The 16,431-nt window shown below is 34.0% G+C and overlaps 1 protein-coding gene across 4 annotated transcripts in view; it reads left to right on the forward strand.

Annotated features, from left to right (window-relative positions):
* The window catches only part of LOC138701777 (sodium-independent sulfate anion transporter-like), a 92,578-nt gene extending 76,662 nt beyond the window's left edge, over positions 1 to 15,916 (forward strand). For all 4 annotated transcript variants that reach the window (XM_069829028.1, XM_069829029.1, XM_069829027.1 and 1 more), the window contains 6 exons: positions 831 to 992; positions 1,140 to 1,280; positions 3,207 to 3,352; positions 6,606 to 6,773; positions 8,754 to 8,907; positions 11,748 to 15,916. In XM_069829028.1, coding sequence (XP_069685129.1) covers positions 831 to 992; positions 1,140 to 1,280; positions 3,207 to 3,352; positions 6,606 to 6,773; positions 8,754 to 8,907; positions 11,748 to 11,836 — 860 coding nt within the window. In that variant the 3' untranslated portion in view covers positions 11,837 to 15,916. The remainder of the gene's footprint in view (positions 1 to 830; positions 993 to 1,139; positions 1,281 to 3,206; positions 3,353 to 6,605; positions 6,774 to 8,753; positions 8,908 to 11,747) is intronic.
* The last annotated feature ends 515 nt before the right edge of the window (positions 15,917 to 16,431 follow it).

A 16,431-nucleotide genomic window follows, 5' to 3' on the forward strand; every position in this document is an offset into this window, starting at 1 on the left:
TACAGGAGAATGGGGAAAGTTACACAATGCAGAACTGCACATATTGTTTTCTTCACCTGACATAATTAGGAACATTAAATCCAAACGTTTGAGATGGACAGGGAATGTAGCACATATGGGCAAATCCAGAAATGCATATAGAATGTTAGTTGGGAGACTGGAGGGCAAAATACCTTTGGGGGATCGAGACGTAGATGGGAGGATAATATTAAAATGGATTTGAGGGAGGTGGGAAGTGATGATAGAGACTGGATGAATCTTGCTCAGGATAGGGACCAATGGTGGGCTTATGTGAGGACGACAATGAACCTGCGGGTTCCTTAAAAGCCATTTGTTGGCAGTTAGCGAGTCTAGCCGTGAAACCAGGTGGCCCAGGTTCGATTCCCGGTTGGGGCAAGTTACCTGGTTGAGGTTTTTTCCAGGGTTTTCCCTCAACCCAATATGAGCAAATGCTGGGTAACTTTCGGTCCTGCACCCCGGATTCATTTCACTGGCATTATCACCTTCATCTCATTCAGACGCTAAATAACCTAAGCTGTTGATAAAGCGTCGTAAAATAACCCACAAAAAAAAAGCCATTTGTAAGTAAGTATTATTGTCAATGGTATGATCGCTGTAAATGACCAGTCTTGTGACTTTTATTATTTCAAATGCCTGCTGTGTTCTGATCTTATCAGTCTCATTACTGTCTATACATTTTCACACAAAATGGTCTGGCCAGTTTTACGAACATCATTGAGATAGAACTTGGTATTAAGAGAGTTAAGAAAACAAACACAGATCAGCAAGAAACAATCAACAGGAGAGTTATTCTTTTTGTATGTTTATAGCTAAAGGAAAATCAGTGGATGCTACTCAGGAATTGTTTGCATTGGGTTTCTGCAACATCATGAGCTCTTTCGTACGATCTTTCCCACTTGCTGGATCATTCTCTCGAACAGCAGTAAACAGTGCATCAGGAGTCAGAACTCAGTTTGGAGGCATTATGAGCGGTGAGGACTCATTCTCTTTTCTTGATATTTTGAAATGGAATAAGAACAGAACAACTTTATTCGAAGAAAATAATTAAAATGCTTGTAATTTATTTCTTATTCTTAACTCGAGCTTATAATTCTTAATTTTGAGTGTCCTGATTACAGGTGTCATGGTGTTGCTGGCCCTAGGTCTCCTTACCTCTACTTTTGCTTATATTCCAAAGGCAACTCTTGCAGGTGTCATCATGAGCGCAGTACTCTTCATGGTGGAATATGAAATGGTTCCATTACTGTGGCGTTCAAAAAGTATGTTTGCAAGTTTAAGCTATGACTAGATGAGCAAAATTTAATTTAGTTTTGCCCAATGAAATACTTATATACTTATTTTTATGTATAGTATGTACGGTATGTATTTATATATTGATTGTTATTTGTTTCAATATGAATAGCTTCCATTTGTTCACAAGTAACAAAGCTATTCATACTGATATCCCATCCAATGCATTGTGTTAGTAATGGCTAGATAAAATAAAGCTTTCTTGCTTGCATAAAATAGGCTAAAAGATGTAAAAATGGTATCTTGTTCAACAAGAATCATTTACATTAGAGTCGATTACAATTTATTACTAATAAAAAAAACATTGCTGGAGAACATTTCTGTTAAAGTCTTGTTCCAGAAACATTGTATAGTTGACGTAGTTCAAAACCATGATTATCTACAATAACACTTGTGCAGGTTGACCAACTTCCTTGCTTAGTTTTTCACCTTCAGTGCTTAATTCTTGAATGCATGATGATCTTCGAATTACTGGAAGTGATAAGATGACGTAGAGAATAATGTGTTATCTAAAATTTATTCTGAAACTACTGCCTGTTTCATAAAAAAATGATTGGAGTACCATACCTTAACGCCATTTCTACTGGAAACCAACTAAAATCGTTGCTATTAAATTTAAACTTCTTCATAGTTTTTCTTCTCTGAAATTCACGGAGATTGTTGGAATTTGGGGCTTACTGTAACACATTTATTTTTAATTGTGCCTCGTAACTATTGTGGCACAAACCCCAAATCCGTTTATTTACTAATTTTTACATCAATTCATCATTACCACATCTTTTCGTAATTTCTGCTTCGTTTTCGATATCCAACAATTTTGCATTTTCTCGTAATTTGCTTTGATCAAATCCTAGTACGCAAATCCACCACAGAGTAAGAACTGAGGATGTGGGGCACTCATAATGTGTTTTTCGCACTATTGGTTTACTGTTATGTAGGAGTTTCGCATAGGCCTTGTTTTCATTCACTCCATTCCTTTCAGTATATATGGAATTCTGGTTGCGTTCTTCATCGTAATAAAATGTAAAGAAAGAAATATTAAGATAACTAGTGGTTTATGCAGTAAATGCTGCAAACTAAGTTCATTAGAAGTTCAAATAAAAATTTTTCAGATTTATTTTCCAGAAAGAATACCAGGTATTTTTTAAGTTTGCTTCCATAATAATGAAACATACTCCATGAAAGATGTAACATTGAAAGCAACGTAATAAGTCAAAGAAGTGTCAAACATATCTCTTCTAAAAACTTCCCTCTTAATGGTTTTTATGCCAAATACCTTTTCTTGAACATATGCGTCTTCAGTTTTTTTGAGTTTCAATGGGAAGACCCAAGTAACAATATCAGGGCGATCAGCACTTTTTCATGCGAGGGTAAAGCAGTAGCTATTTCAAGTCATTGCAGATTGCAGATGAGAGGCAAGAAAATGCCAGTTTTGCCATGCTTTTGATCAATAGCATAGCTGCTGCATGTTTCTGTTACTCAGTGAATTATAGAAACTAAGATCTATTTTAAGATATTTTCTAAGTCTTTTTATATAATCCCAAAAAGTTTCACTTTCATATCATTAATATGTCAATAGCATTAATGTGTATCATTAGTGACAAATATATCATGGCATAAACTGTAATAATATTTCATTTTAATGGTAATAATGTCTTCAAACATTCTTAAGTTTTGTAGTTTTTAAAATCCAATGATATTGGTGAGATAATTCATGATTAAACATTACATTTAAAGTTCTGTAATATGTACTACTCCATTCACTAAAAACTATGAACATTAACTTAGTTTATTGATAACTTAAAAACTAGCGGCAACTTACAAACGTATTTAAAATATTATTTCACCTAGTAATGTACTTCAACTTGTGCTAACAGTAAACATAATTGTTTCAGAATCTGACTTGATTCCAATGATCGTCACTTTCTTAGCCTGCTTGGGAATTAGTCTTGATTATGGCATACTAGTTGGTATTGGTGTGAATCTATTGTTCGTACTTTACCACACAGCCCGTCCTGATGTCCAGACTCGCCACTTAACTGTAAGTAAATGGTGTATGTGTTTGCTTAATAAATCTAAAGATATTTTAAAAGTAGCAAGATTGCGGGTAATCCTGTCTGCTTTAAAGATAACTAAACAAAACATATGAGACAATTTTTATCCTTATTTTGTAAATAGAGGCATTCACATTAAATTTTTCTGGCACTTTGTGTATATTTTAATGTATTGATAACATTGTTACTTCATTTTATCGCTAGTCTAATTCTTAGAATTTATTTTAATTTTAAAGTGTGCTGTAAACTTGTATGTGAAGTTCTCTATTTCATACTATTTATTTGGACAACTTACATTTTTTCGTTGAGTTTCAGTGTGAACATGCTGTGATCATAATTGTTGATATTCTTGGAATACGATAATAATGTAGAGAGATTACACTGGTATTGAGAAATCCTATTGAGTTCTACGAAGTCAATGAGGTGATAAAGATGATTGCGAAGAGTTGAAGAAATGGTGGCAAGAAAAATGAAAATATTCCTAAAAACATATTACAGTTTCGTCCCCAACGACATTCAAATTCTGATTGTTAGGAAGATAATGTATCAGTCCTTTAGTTAATGAAGTATTTCTGCTTCCATCTCAAATTTCACTCAGCATCCTTCCGTAAAGACCTGTAGCAGGTCAAATTTTAAATTCACTGACTTTAATATTCTATGTTATGCTTATATGAAACTTCCATACTTTATGCTTGATTAGTTAAAATACTTGCCATTAGATCCAGCAGTTGCTTGTTCAGAGACAATGGAATAATAGATTTTTTTAGAGTAATAAAAATTCCTTAGTCGCTTTCATCAAAACAAAATAAATATGTCGGTTTTTTCCCCCCACTTCAAAATTCAGTTTTTCTAGTCATTACCTTCCTCCATTATTCTGTCATTAGAGGTAATGATTTGTTCTTTCTAGGGTTTAAAAAGGAATTCGACACAGATTAATAGAGATTAGTGTCTTAATTAATGAAATCTGAAGCAGCCAAAATTTTAACACGAATTCATATGAAGTATTAAATTTAAAAGTTATAAATTCAAGAGTGCTGCTGAAAAAGGGCATGAGTCATGAAAACGAAATTTTGTAGGAGACAGGAAAAACTGAATATTTTTTAAAATATGGGAGTTGTGATGTTGCCATTTGCTTTGGATATGGTATGTGGTGTAATATGCATGTGTACATTGCTGCATTACATTACTGCTTTTTTCACGGAAATCATATGCATCATAATTACCTTGACTCATGCTCTTTTATATCTGACTCGAATTTAATAGCAAGAAAATCCCCTTATTTCCATCTAATGTTGTAATAGATTAGTCTTATTTTATGCTCTGGATGATAGATGCGACATGCTTTTTTTTTTTTATTATTGAACTTACAGGATGTTGCACATTCTTCAAACAACTATCAAACAATCTGCGTCTGACTTGTACTGTTTTTTATTCTGGTTCTTCTGATGCAGAGTTGTCCTACTCAGTTGCCTTGATGGTCAAGGAGTCACAGAATGGGTGATAGAGAGCTGGAACAAATTTTTTCAATTTTTGTATAACTTTCAACTTGGGTTCAGCAATGGGACGATTGTTTGAATATAGATGTGTGAGTTTTGACACATTTGAAATTGAGTGGTTTTATTTGGCAAAGTTGAACTTGTCGTAGTTCACTGAGTCTGTTCTCATATTTTCACATGTAGCCACATGTCCAGGATATTCTTGTGAATAATGAAGCTTTTTGTACTTGAGGTTGTAAATTTGGTCCCTTGTTGATCTTGGACTACTGTAGCCTTTGAAATCCTGGCGAGTCATATGGACGATTTCAAAGGCGTGTGATGCCGAACATATTACATCAATCCAATCACATGTGTCGTATCACTTCATGACGGCATGTTTTTTTTTTTCTGACTGTGAAATCCTGGTCGGAAAGGAGGTATGAATGACCTGGCTCTGGGAATATGTGACAAATTTCTTTAAATTGTCCACATTCGATGAGACTAACAAAAAGGAGACTCAGAGTAAGTTCTTATGCTGAGCTGCACAGTAATGAGTGAATATATCAATAGTCTCTATATTCGTGTTCACATAGTTTCTGATGTAATGATTCACCCATGTAACCACCTCATTTGGCCTTTCGTGCCATCATTCTCAGTGAAGATATACATTATTGCTGCTTGCTTTTTTGCATAATTTACATATATTGAACACTCATGTTATACAGCTAGAGTTGCCTGGAATAAAAAAACAGCACCGACTGTCAGCTTGGGTAGAGGAAGATTTTGTTGAAAATCAAATGATATATATGTTTCAGAGATTGTCTTTTCTTTGTATTCCTTGAGAATATTTCAAAAAGTTTCTGCCTTTCGCAGGTGCAACAAATCATGCACCTCAGGTTTTTAGGGATACAGTTTCATTATTCATTCTGGTAGTTAATGTGTCGCACTTTGCACATGTATCAGAATGTGGAAACCAAAATGTTATGTTAAAGTGTATCATAAAACAATAATTCGTGGCGTTACAGCCCTTGAAGGGCCCAGACTGACCAGCCAGCTGCTGGCCTCACGTTCACATGCCGAAGTAGAAGTGGATGATAATCCAACCAGAATGGAAGTATTGTGTGGTTAGCACAACTGTATTTCGCTACCTAGCATAGCTCTCCAAGTGCATCACGATGCTGGGTGGACACCGGTCCCATACACTGGCCGAAATTTCATGAGAAAATTTCTTCCCCATGAGGACTCGAACCAGCGCGCATTCCGTAACACAAGCCCTAGGCAGAATGCCTTAGACTACAACACCACGGTATCATAAAATACTCTCTGTAAAAGTCATACTTGACTTGATGATTGCCAAATACAAGACAAATTCAAGAAAACACAGAACATACACATAACACAATGAACTGTAATTCTCAATAGCTGCGCGCAGAATGAGTTCGCAATACAACTAGTTGCTGCACCATTACTATACACCGAACATCATATCATTGGCAAAACATAAAATTCGTTATGCTTCGAAACAGAGAAACACGCTTCACTACTGCATCATAAGTCGCAAGCATTAATATCTTAAAAATAGGCCATGGGACTGGTGTGCTTTTTGTACTAACTGATGAGTAAATATTAAAAAAACATGAAATCGCCAATAACTCATTTTCTCAAAAAACTTGACCCATATCCTTTTTCCACCGCACCTTTGAATTGTGAATCTGTAAGGCTTTTATTTAAATAGTTACAATAAAGTGTAAACATTTCTTTGCAGATCGATTCACAGGAGTTGTTGTTGGTGACACCAGAACAGGGTCTTGCATTCCCTGCTGCAGAGTATGTTCGTGATGTTGTGTTCGAAGCATGTCTCTCAACAGAACAGCATGTAATTGTTGTTGTTAATGGATATAAAATCTATAACATAGACTCTACTGTAGCAAAGGTGAGAGCAGTGAATTTACTATACTTCATTATAAATTTATTACAGTGATAGCTATTACAAAGTATTATCATATGCGTAATAAAATTTCAGTAGAATAATGGGAAAAATTTTATACTTGTACTAAATAGATGTACAGTCTTAGACAAAAAAAAAGACCAGCTGCCATACACTAAATCCCCATCAGAAGACTTCAGTTGATTCCGTGAGAGCTTAGGTTTACATGTGAAGGAATTTCTTATGCATGACTGCACTCTGTTTTTCCTTTGTTTTGTTTGTTTGTTGCTTTTTCTGCCTGTGTATAGGTCAAGTGGTATGAATAATCTATAACAAAGATATTTTCAAGGAGTAAATTGGATGCAAAATAAACATCATTTCCCTAGTCATGTGAACCAGGTGCTGCCCAAAGTGGACCTTGACAAATTCATGGTACAGGAGATTGGTCATTTTTTGTGTCTAAGACTGTACAATTTGTAGTTTGGAGAATTGTATTGGTAATAATATTAGAGGATAATATTTTTAAATGTCTTAAGAAAATGCTTCTAATAAAAATTTAACAGCACGTACAATGAAACTTCGTTTATACGTTTTTATGTGAATCTGAAGAAGAAATACTTATAACCAGACCACGGCCTAGGGTCACCGAGTCACCAGATTGAAGTTTGGAACACACGGAGTATAAATGATGTAATGATCTGAGGAGTGAGGTGGCACTGCGAGAGTACAGTTGATTTCGTAACAAAGTGCATTACTGGCTTTCTTATTGTTGCTTGCTCTTAATTTTCGACATATTATTCCTCAGTACTGTGTATTATAAAACATTGAAATAGGTCAATTAACACTTAACACAAATACGGATACTTAATTGGAAAATGATAAAATATAGACCCCTACTTGTTTACTCACAGGATCTCAAGTAGCAGCTTCAAATTTCCACGATTTTCAAAATGGGCCGCGTCTTAACAGTGAACATGTACTGTGTTTTCGAGTTATTACATTTTCATAGCTAACCAAATCCCGAGAAAAATTGATTTAGGAAGTATAAATGACGTTCATATCTCCTGGAGTTCAAAATACGATCGTGTAAGTGTGGAAAACATATAACCAAAATAAATTAACATGGAAAATATAGGAATTTTGCTGGGACTTCAGAAAAAATGTACAAGTGTTTAAAACATACAAGTAATAAACATATAAAAGAAGTTTTACTGTATTTATATTTAATGATTCTATCTTAAGTTAAAAATTAAACCTTACATGGCATCTACATAATTGGAATGAATAATTGTTCAACTCAGGACCATTTTTAAATGAGAATATATCGGATTGCTGTTCCCAGCATGTTTTCTTCAAAAGTTTTCTGGTCAGGAAGGTATACCATCCTTTTATGATCGAATTTATAACTTAAGAAATATTGGTCTTGATATACGTGTATGGAGTGGATGAGGTGAATAATGACACACAGAATTATGTTAACTGTAAAAATGGCCCTAGTTAGATGCTCAAATAATATTTAATTTGTATTTGAAAATATACTTTCACTATGCTATTGAACAACAATGGCAACAACAATGGCTGTTTACTTAAACATAATCATTTTTCTTCAGTAATTAGAAGTAGTATCATTCAGTGACGAAGAGTAGTGTATAAAGAAAACTAAATAAGAATCTTTGACCAATCCTCCGACACTTATGAAAATGATTAAAAAATCTCATCTTGAATATCTGTTGCTGCATTTTGTTATAAATAAATTTCTTTCTTTTTTTCTGCAAGTAGATTGCTTGAGATTGATAAGTTACCTTTGGGAAAGATAATCTCATTTGTCGAATTTTGTTATTAAAATTTTGGAATAATATGTTCCTGTTTTGTTCTTTCATTGAGAATCTTCCTGACATATGTATATTATTATATTCATATATCTTAACATTGTACTTATCTATACACATGACAGTATTTTCAATCTTTAACATTTCTTCTCTGCAGAATTTAACGTCACTTGTTGAGGACATGTCCCTTAGAAAGCAAAAAATTGTTTTCTGGAACTGGAAACACAGTGCAGAGGTGGTGTGCCGTGGTTTAGATGCCAAAATGACAGAATACTTTCTTTATGAGGACAGCTTGGAAAATTTGCTTCAAGGTAAGGAAGTGTATTATGTTATGATACAAATTACCATGACTAGGAAGGTGGAGAACATCACTTTTGTAAATGAAGTTCATGACTCTTGTCTTTTGTCCAGTTTTTTTATAATTCGGGCTAATGACTTTTTGATGTACTCCATACTTCATATGTAACTATTAACCATGATTTACATGCTATCAGTGTAAGTCATTTTCAGAATAAAATTAAATAAAACTATGTAATGTATTCTATTCGTCCTCTGTGGTCTGATAGTTCTTTGTGCTTTCCTCTGAATGGAAGTAGCCGATGGATTTTTTGGTCAATAACAAACCTTAGATATGATTTCTTCAACAGAGAAGTAAAGCTAGGAGTCATATGTCCTTTTCATGCCAAGTTTTGTCTTTGCAAAAGAAACTACATGAGAATATGCTATACCTGAAAGCTAGATTTGCAGACTACATGAGATTTTAATTGATTAACGTCATGTACAAAATTTAGAATCAGTCATTGTATACACTAGCCCGTGACAGTGCCTTCTAGTATCTAAAAGTAGAAGCAGTATGTAAATTTTAGCTGATATCTATCAGCAGATGCCATGAGGTTCACGATCTATAGACACTTTTTGTGGATGTCGTGTAATTGCTTAATAACTGAACACAGAAATCAATAAGTAAGGAGAATGTGTTACTTCTTTCGTACCAGAATGGTTCATTTTCTAATAAAAATAGCACAGGTTAATAAAATAATATTTTGTGGTTCAAGATCTGACCTTTTAATGAAACTATCTTCATTTTGTTTGTAATTCATTTTGAAGATAATTATTATTTAATGCCACAGAACCTCGCCTTTACATTTCCGGAATTTACGTAATTTTGTCATTTAGACCACTTTTTTTTTCCTTTTCCCCCCACCCACATGAGCTTTTTGTGTATATAAAATTTCCCTTAGTTGACACTTTACCTCATTTTTATAATATTTTCTTGGTCCTCTGAAAAGTGTAAATGCGAGGTTCTACTGTATTAAAATTAAATTTAGATTGCAAACTATATAACAAAATCTTATTCTTCCCTCACTCTTCTTGTTTATGATCTGATAAATTATTGTCTCGTGACAGAGATACATGTGTCATGTACTCTAAAAGCAGATTACTGGAGAAAATAGCACATCTATACTTACTCTACAAACTTAAAATAATCACCATAAGACTGAGTACATGTTACTGGATCTTGATTCAGTGTACATATTCCTTACGAAACTTTCCATACTATTCTTCATTTATGAGCAAATGTAAAAGTTGCATTTATTAATTGAATAATAGTATGACTGGTTTATATTATATGGCAGATGTAATGATAGTGTTTTCTTAAATTATGCAATCCAGAAAGTCGAAAATCATCTTTTCTTGATTTTCCTTTTATTTCTGTGGCTATAAATCTGGATCTGCACAATGATAATATGGTGCACATTGAATCTACGTATATAGTACAGGTTCACTTAAGCATTTCACTGTTCAAATTACAAAAGTCACGTTTGCAGTAATATACAATATGATGCATTCGAGTTGTCTTTGTCCCTGAACTTAGAATAATTAAGAAGGTTTGAAACACTGGGAACATGCACCATTTTGATGGTCTGAAGTTCCATATTCATATTCTTTCAGTCAGTGATTTAGTTGAAAAAAATATTTACAGGAACTCACCTTATAAATTTAGCAGTCACCAAATGGACAGGTAATGGATGTCCATTTTGTTATCATGTTTCCGACATCCATACTTCCTTAAAAATGACTTTTAAGGAACCTGGAAGTTCATTGCCACCCTCACATAAGCCCACCACCGGTCCCCATCCTGAGCAAGATTAATCCAGTCTCTACCATCATATCCTACCTCTCTCAAATCTATTTTAATATTATTCTCCCATCTACGCCTTGACCTCCCCAAAGGTCTTTTCCCTTCAGGTCTTCCATCTAATACTCTATATACATTTCTTGATTTACCCATAAGTGCTACATGCCCTGCCCATCTTAAACGTCTGAATTTAATGTTCTTAATTATGTTAGGTGAAGAATACAAAGCGTGCAGTTCTGTGTTGTGTAACTTTCTTCATTCTCCTGTAACTTCATCCCTCTTAGACCCAAATATTTTCCTGAGCACCTTATTCTCGAATACTCTTAACCTCTGTTCCTCTGTTAAAGTGAGAGTTCAAGTTTCACAACCATGCAGAACAACCGGTAATATAACTGTTTTATAAATTCTTTCAGCTTCTTTGAGAGCAGACTGGATGATAAAAGATTCTCAACCAAATAATAACAGGCATTTTCCATATCTTATGTTGGGATTTCGCAACAAGCTCCTTTTTACGGTGATGGGTTGTTAGCCCTTCACCCAACCCCCAAGCTGGAGGACCACCCCTTATCAGCTGTCCATAACTACTTATTCAATATATTCACAGCTACTCTCCATATCTGGAGGCCGTCCTTCTTACATTTTCATTTTCCGAAATGGCATTCTGATGCATTCAACGCAGCTAAACCACTGCTTTCAGTTTAATGTTATCATTTGCAGCCTTTAAGCTTTAAGATATGTTCATTTTTAACTTCAATTTCTTGACTAGGAGATTTTGGAACTTACTTACAGCTTTTAGAGAATCCGGAGGTTCATTGCCACCCTCACATAAGCCTGCCATTGGTCCTTATCCTGAACAAGATTAATCCAGACTCTTCCATCATATCCCATCTCCCTCAAATCCATTTTAATATTATCCTCCCATCTACGTCTTGGCCTCCCCAAAGGTCTTTTTCCTTCCAGCCTCTCAACTAACACACTATTAATTTGAACTCTAAATATCTTCTTTTTCAGAAATAACTGCTAACAATGAAACCATAGCTACGGGAGACAGCACAAATGGAACCCAGAACACATCTTTAAACAATGAACCCATTGTGTGATATTTCAACAGTACTAGTCGGAAATCAGGGTGAAAATTTTGATAATGGCAGTAAGCCATACTGCTGACAAATGAAAAGGTTAGCAATATGTTCTGTAACATGTATCTACATACCAGTAGGATACAACTATCACAGTAATCCAAGACGTGTTTTATTAAATACTTGTATCTTTACTGTGATGAAAGTAATTTTCTGAGGTTCTGTCTTTATCTTTTATTTAGAACGTAAAAGTGGCTTTTCTTTCAGAAATGTTGTATTTTTTGATACAAGGGAGTCCAAGTAGTAAAACAATAAGAATAAATTGCATTGATATAATAAAGACAGAACTGTAATGTTCGTTCATTATTTTTGTAATACACAAAGTGCGTGAATGTTTTAGCTCAAAAATAATAGTTCTACTGTGATATTCCAGGCAGATAATGATGATAATAATAAAAATTTGAAAGAGATGAGTGCTCTGATGCAATATACTACAGATCAGCGTTTCTCAACCTTTTTCAACTCGAGGACCAGTCAACTCTCTGAAATAATTCTATGGACCACTAACTTATATGGGCCTAATTTTTTACTTATGTGTATATTATTAACATAGCGGCTAGAGCACTGGACTTATCCTGTGGACCCGGATTCGATTAGCGATGTACCCCCAATTTATAACTTGTGTTGGGCAAACCCGTGGTCCAGTTAACACAGGGTTTTCTCCAGGAAACTCCGGTTCCCCTGTGGCATTCCAACAAATCTCTATAATCATCTCATCTTGGGTGTAGCGTAGACCAGCCTCCTATGGCGCACCCTGGTCAATGACTCTATCCATAAATTGGTCTACATAACTGGCTTCGTACGGATGAATGATGTCAGTCAAGTGCCTGCCATTGGTTAAAAAAAAAATAAATTATTAACATTTGGGACATATTGTACTGTTGTTGTTGTTGTTGTTGTTGTTGTGTCAACTGTTCGAAGCCCAGGTCTGAACCCCACAAGTGATACCAAGAAAGCACCACTTATGAGGCAACTAGGCCAGGAGATAATGGGGTAGAGTGGCCAGTTCCTTTCCCCCTCCATGCATACATCGCCGACTAGCTACATATTACACTAGTCAGACTTCAGATGCATACAAACAATTGTTCTTCCTCTGACATGTACTGTCAAGTGAGATGTACTGCCTGATAATAGATATACATATCAACCAGAACCTCAATCAGAATTGTACCATTATAACATAATAAATCTAAAAGCATGTTTTGATTTTCTACAGAAACACAGTTATGAAATTGGAAGTGAACTATTAAAAGTGAATTATATATTGAACAGACTCTTAATATTTATTAACGAAATGAATAATAATATTATGAACCTACAAAGGGAGAGAGTAAACTACGGAAAAGAAAAAAAGAATAATAATATTATATTATCACACACTGTTAATGAGATGGCTGAGTTTGTCGCCCCTTGCAGAGTTCCTGGATATAGCTCAATATTAGTCAAATTCAGTCTAAAATCGGCACATACATTAAGTCGTTTTCTGTATTTTGTTTTTATTTGAAAGAACAGTGAAAATCCTTTCTCACAAAGATAGGTTGTTCAAAAACTGCATGACGATTTTTTTATACTTCTTCAGATAATTCGGGATATTCACTTCTCACTGAAGGCAAGCTCTAGAATCGAGGCAAACCAAGGTCACAGAATTGCATTTTAAGCTGACTGTCACTTGAAAGCTCAATTAACTGTTCTTTCTTCGATAACGAAAGGTCATTCTCGTAACTGTAAGCCTGGAATGGGTCGCGAACTCACATAAATTTCTCATAAAAAATATGTTTCAAATTTTTGTTTCACAGTTTTTGAGGTGGTTACAAACCCTTTCAAGAAAGTGAAAATCGACACAAATATCACTTTTAACTAAAAATGATTCCAATGTTGGAAAACGTGCAAATTTCCTGTCTTTTTTTTGTAAGTAATCCATAACCAGTTTTTCTCAAATGCCTTTATTTTGTCGTAGAATCAAAGACAGCTAAAGATTTTTCCCTGAAGAGAGAGATTTAGTTCATTTAATTTAGAAAAAATATCTGAAAGATAGGATAGTGCTAGTAACCATGCTTTGTCAACAATGAGTGATGCAAAATCAGAATTATGTTCACTTGCTTGCTAATACTTTGCTCCTGGAAAGCTAGTGAATTTTAGAATGAAGCAAAAGTTGTGTGTATTCACTCCCCATTTTATCGCATAATACAGAAAATAATCTATTATGTAATGATCGAGCCTTAATAAAATTAACTAGCTTCACAGCACTATCAAGCACAGTTTCAAATTCTGGTGGAATTGCTTTGGAGGCCAGTGCTTCCCTATGTATGAAACAGTGCACTCAATTCGTATCTAGAGCTACTTCCTTGACCTTAGAAACAACCCTACTATGCCTGCCTGTAAGGGTGCGAGCTTCATCTGTACAGAAGCCCACACATTTTCCCCACTGGATCCCTTTGTCTCTTATGTTACTATAGAGAGAGTGAAATATTTCTTCTCCAGTTGTTCGGGTTGGCAAAGTTCTATAAAACAAAATATCATTTTATGTGAACAATTTTTTTACTCGTTTATTTTTTTGTTATGATATTTTTAATTCAATTAGAATTAAATTTGTAACTCTGGCTGTGGACCACCTGTCTCATCAGTGGTCCGTGGACCACAGGTTGAGAAACGCTGTATAGATTATAACGTGTAATTTGACTTCACTGGGATTCAACAGTAATCAGACTTAAGTAATTCAGTATTTGAGATATAAAAGCAATAAATAAAAGATGTTCAATTTGTATTCATAAGAAAATATTTGAATTTGAATCAGTCAGATCAGAACAGACTTTTTCATGACATAATTCATTTTATTAGCACAAAATATCACTTCATGACAAATTTTGATGTTCCTAATTTTTAATGGTCGTTAAGAATGATATCTTTGTGTAAACTGAATATCTCATTTGAAATAGCATTCCCTCTTATTTTCATATCTATTATAGTTCCAATGATGGCTGTCTAATGGTGTACATCCCTTCAAGGTGCATAATTTGCATTTGAATTACAGAAACACTTTTCAGTTACCTAATGTACCAATAGCATTTATACTATTTTCAAAACTTTGCATACCAATATTTAAATCTGAATTTAATTTATTATTTGTTATAGAAAATATGTATTCATTTAATAATATTAAACTAAAACATATTTCTTATTTATGCTCATAGATGTTTCAGAGAAGAATCCTCTTTAACAAATGCACATTGCTCTGAAATTGTGCGTTTGCACCAAATCTTTTCTCATGCAGGTTCATTCTGGAATGAATATAACTATTTGTCCATACCAAAATACTTTTAAAAATGGCTGTTGTGTTTGTGTTGTATGCAGTATTCAGGAGTGTAAATAGCATTATAAGAAGTGAGGAATATCATTTATTTTGTCTCTGTAAGCATTCTTGTAGTAGTTTGTGCAATTTTGTAGACTATGTTATAGTTGACTTTTCAAACCTGTCAAATATTTGTTGTCTTTTTTGTTGTCTAAAGTCTTTGGTCCTTATTTATTGTTTGATAAGTCATGTTTTAAAAAAAATAAGTATTCTTATGAAGCGTCTGCCTGCCGATATTTTATTAGATTCATTGTTGTATGTTAAGTTTGTAAGATTTAAGTACTGGTAATTACCTATATATTCATAGTTACTTGTTTATTACATGTTAACTGTATTCAGTTTATAAATTTATTATCAATTTGGCCTAGATTCTAGAGGATATACCATTTCACAAATCTTAAATAAGTATATTTATAACAGTTTAAATGGAATGAACTGTGATGAAGTTCTCGATGAAGTTCTCTGCTTGTCAGTAATTAATGAATGATTATGCATTTCTCCATTGTTATAGTTTTATACTGTTTATGCCTTTAATCACAGTCATAACATCAAGAATAAAGTAAAGATTGAAAGAACCTTATGCTTGTGCTCATAATTGAAATAATTTTAATTGTGATACTGTAATTTTAAAACTGTAAGAAAAATGTTGTAATTCATTTATTTGATTCATATGCAAATTTTATGCCAGTTCACACCTGAAGTTATTAAATTCCGTACCTACCTTCCTCTTTCGCTGATGCATCACACGCAGTTAATTGGCTTTATTCCTTATCCACTTTGCTTGTTCATTGATCTCTACATCATCATTTTACTGTTTTTAGTACATTTCATATACCAGTGTCATTTACCTTCATTTAAATTAACTAAGGCTTTGTTTCCAATTGTACATAGTTACCCATATTTAACTCTTATGATTGAGTGCACCATTCTTGATCAAAACTTACCGCAGTGAAGTTCGCATTTTATTCTGTTCATTTTATTCTGTATCTGGTGCATGAATCACAATCAAAATTAAACGTGGCAGTTTACTGAGATAAAACTTAACTGTCTGTGATTCTTTTGAAGAATACAGGGATAGGAAATGCGAGGAAAGATTTCTTCTGTCCAAAGAAACCGTGTTGTGGTTAGTGAATGAAATCAGTGAAAGACTGGAATTTCCTACTAGTCGAAATAAAACTATTGATTCCAGAACTTCAGAAATCACTGA

This window comes from Periplaneta americana, chromosome 6 (genome assembly GCF_040183065.1).
Source record: "Periplaneta americana isolate PAMFEO1 chromosome 6, P.americana_PAMFEO1_priV1, whole genome shotgun sequence".
Taxonomy (NCBI): domain Eukaryota; kingdom Metazoa; phylum Arthropoda; class Insecta; order Blattodea; family Blattidae; genus Periplaneta; species Periplaneta americana.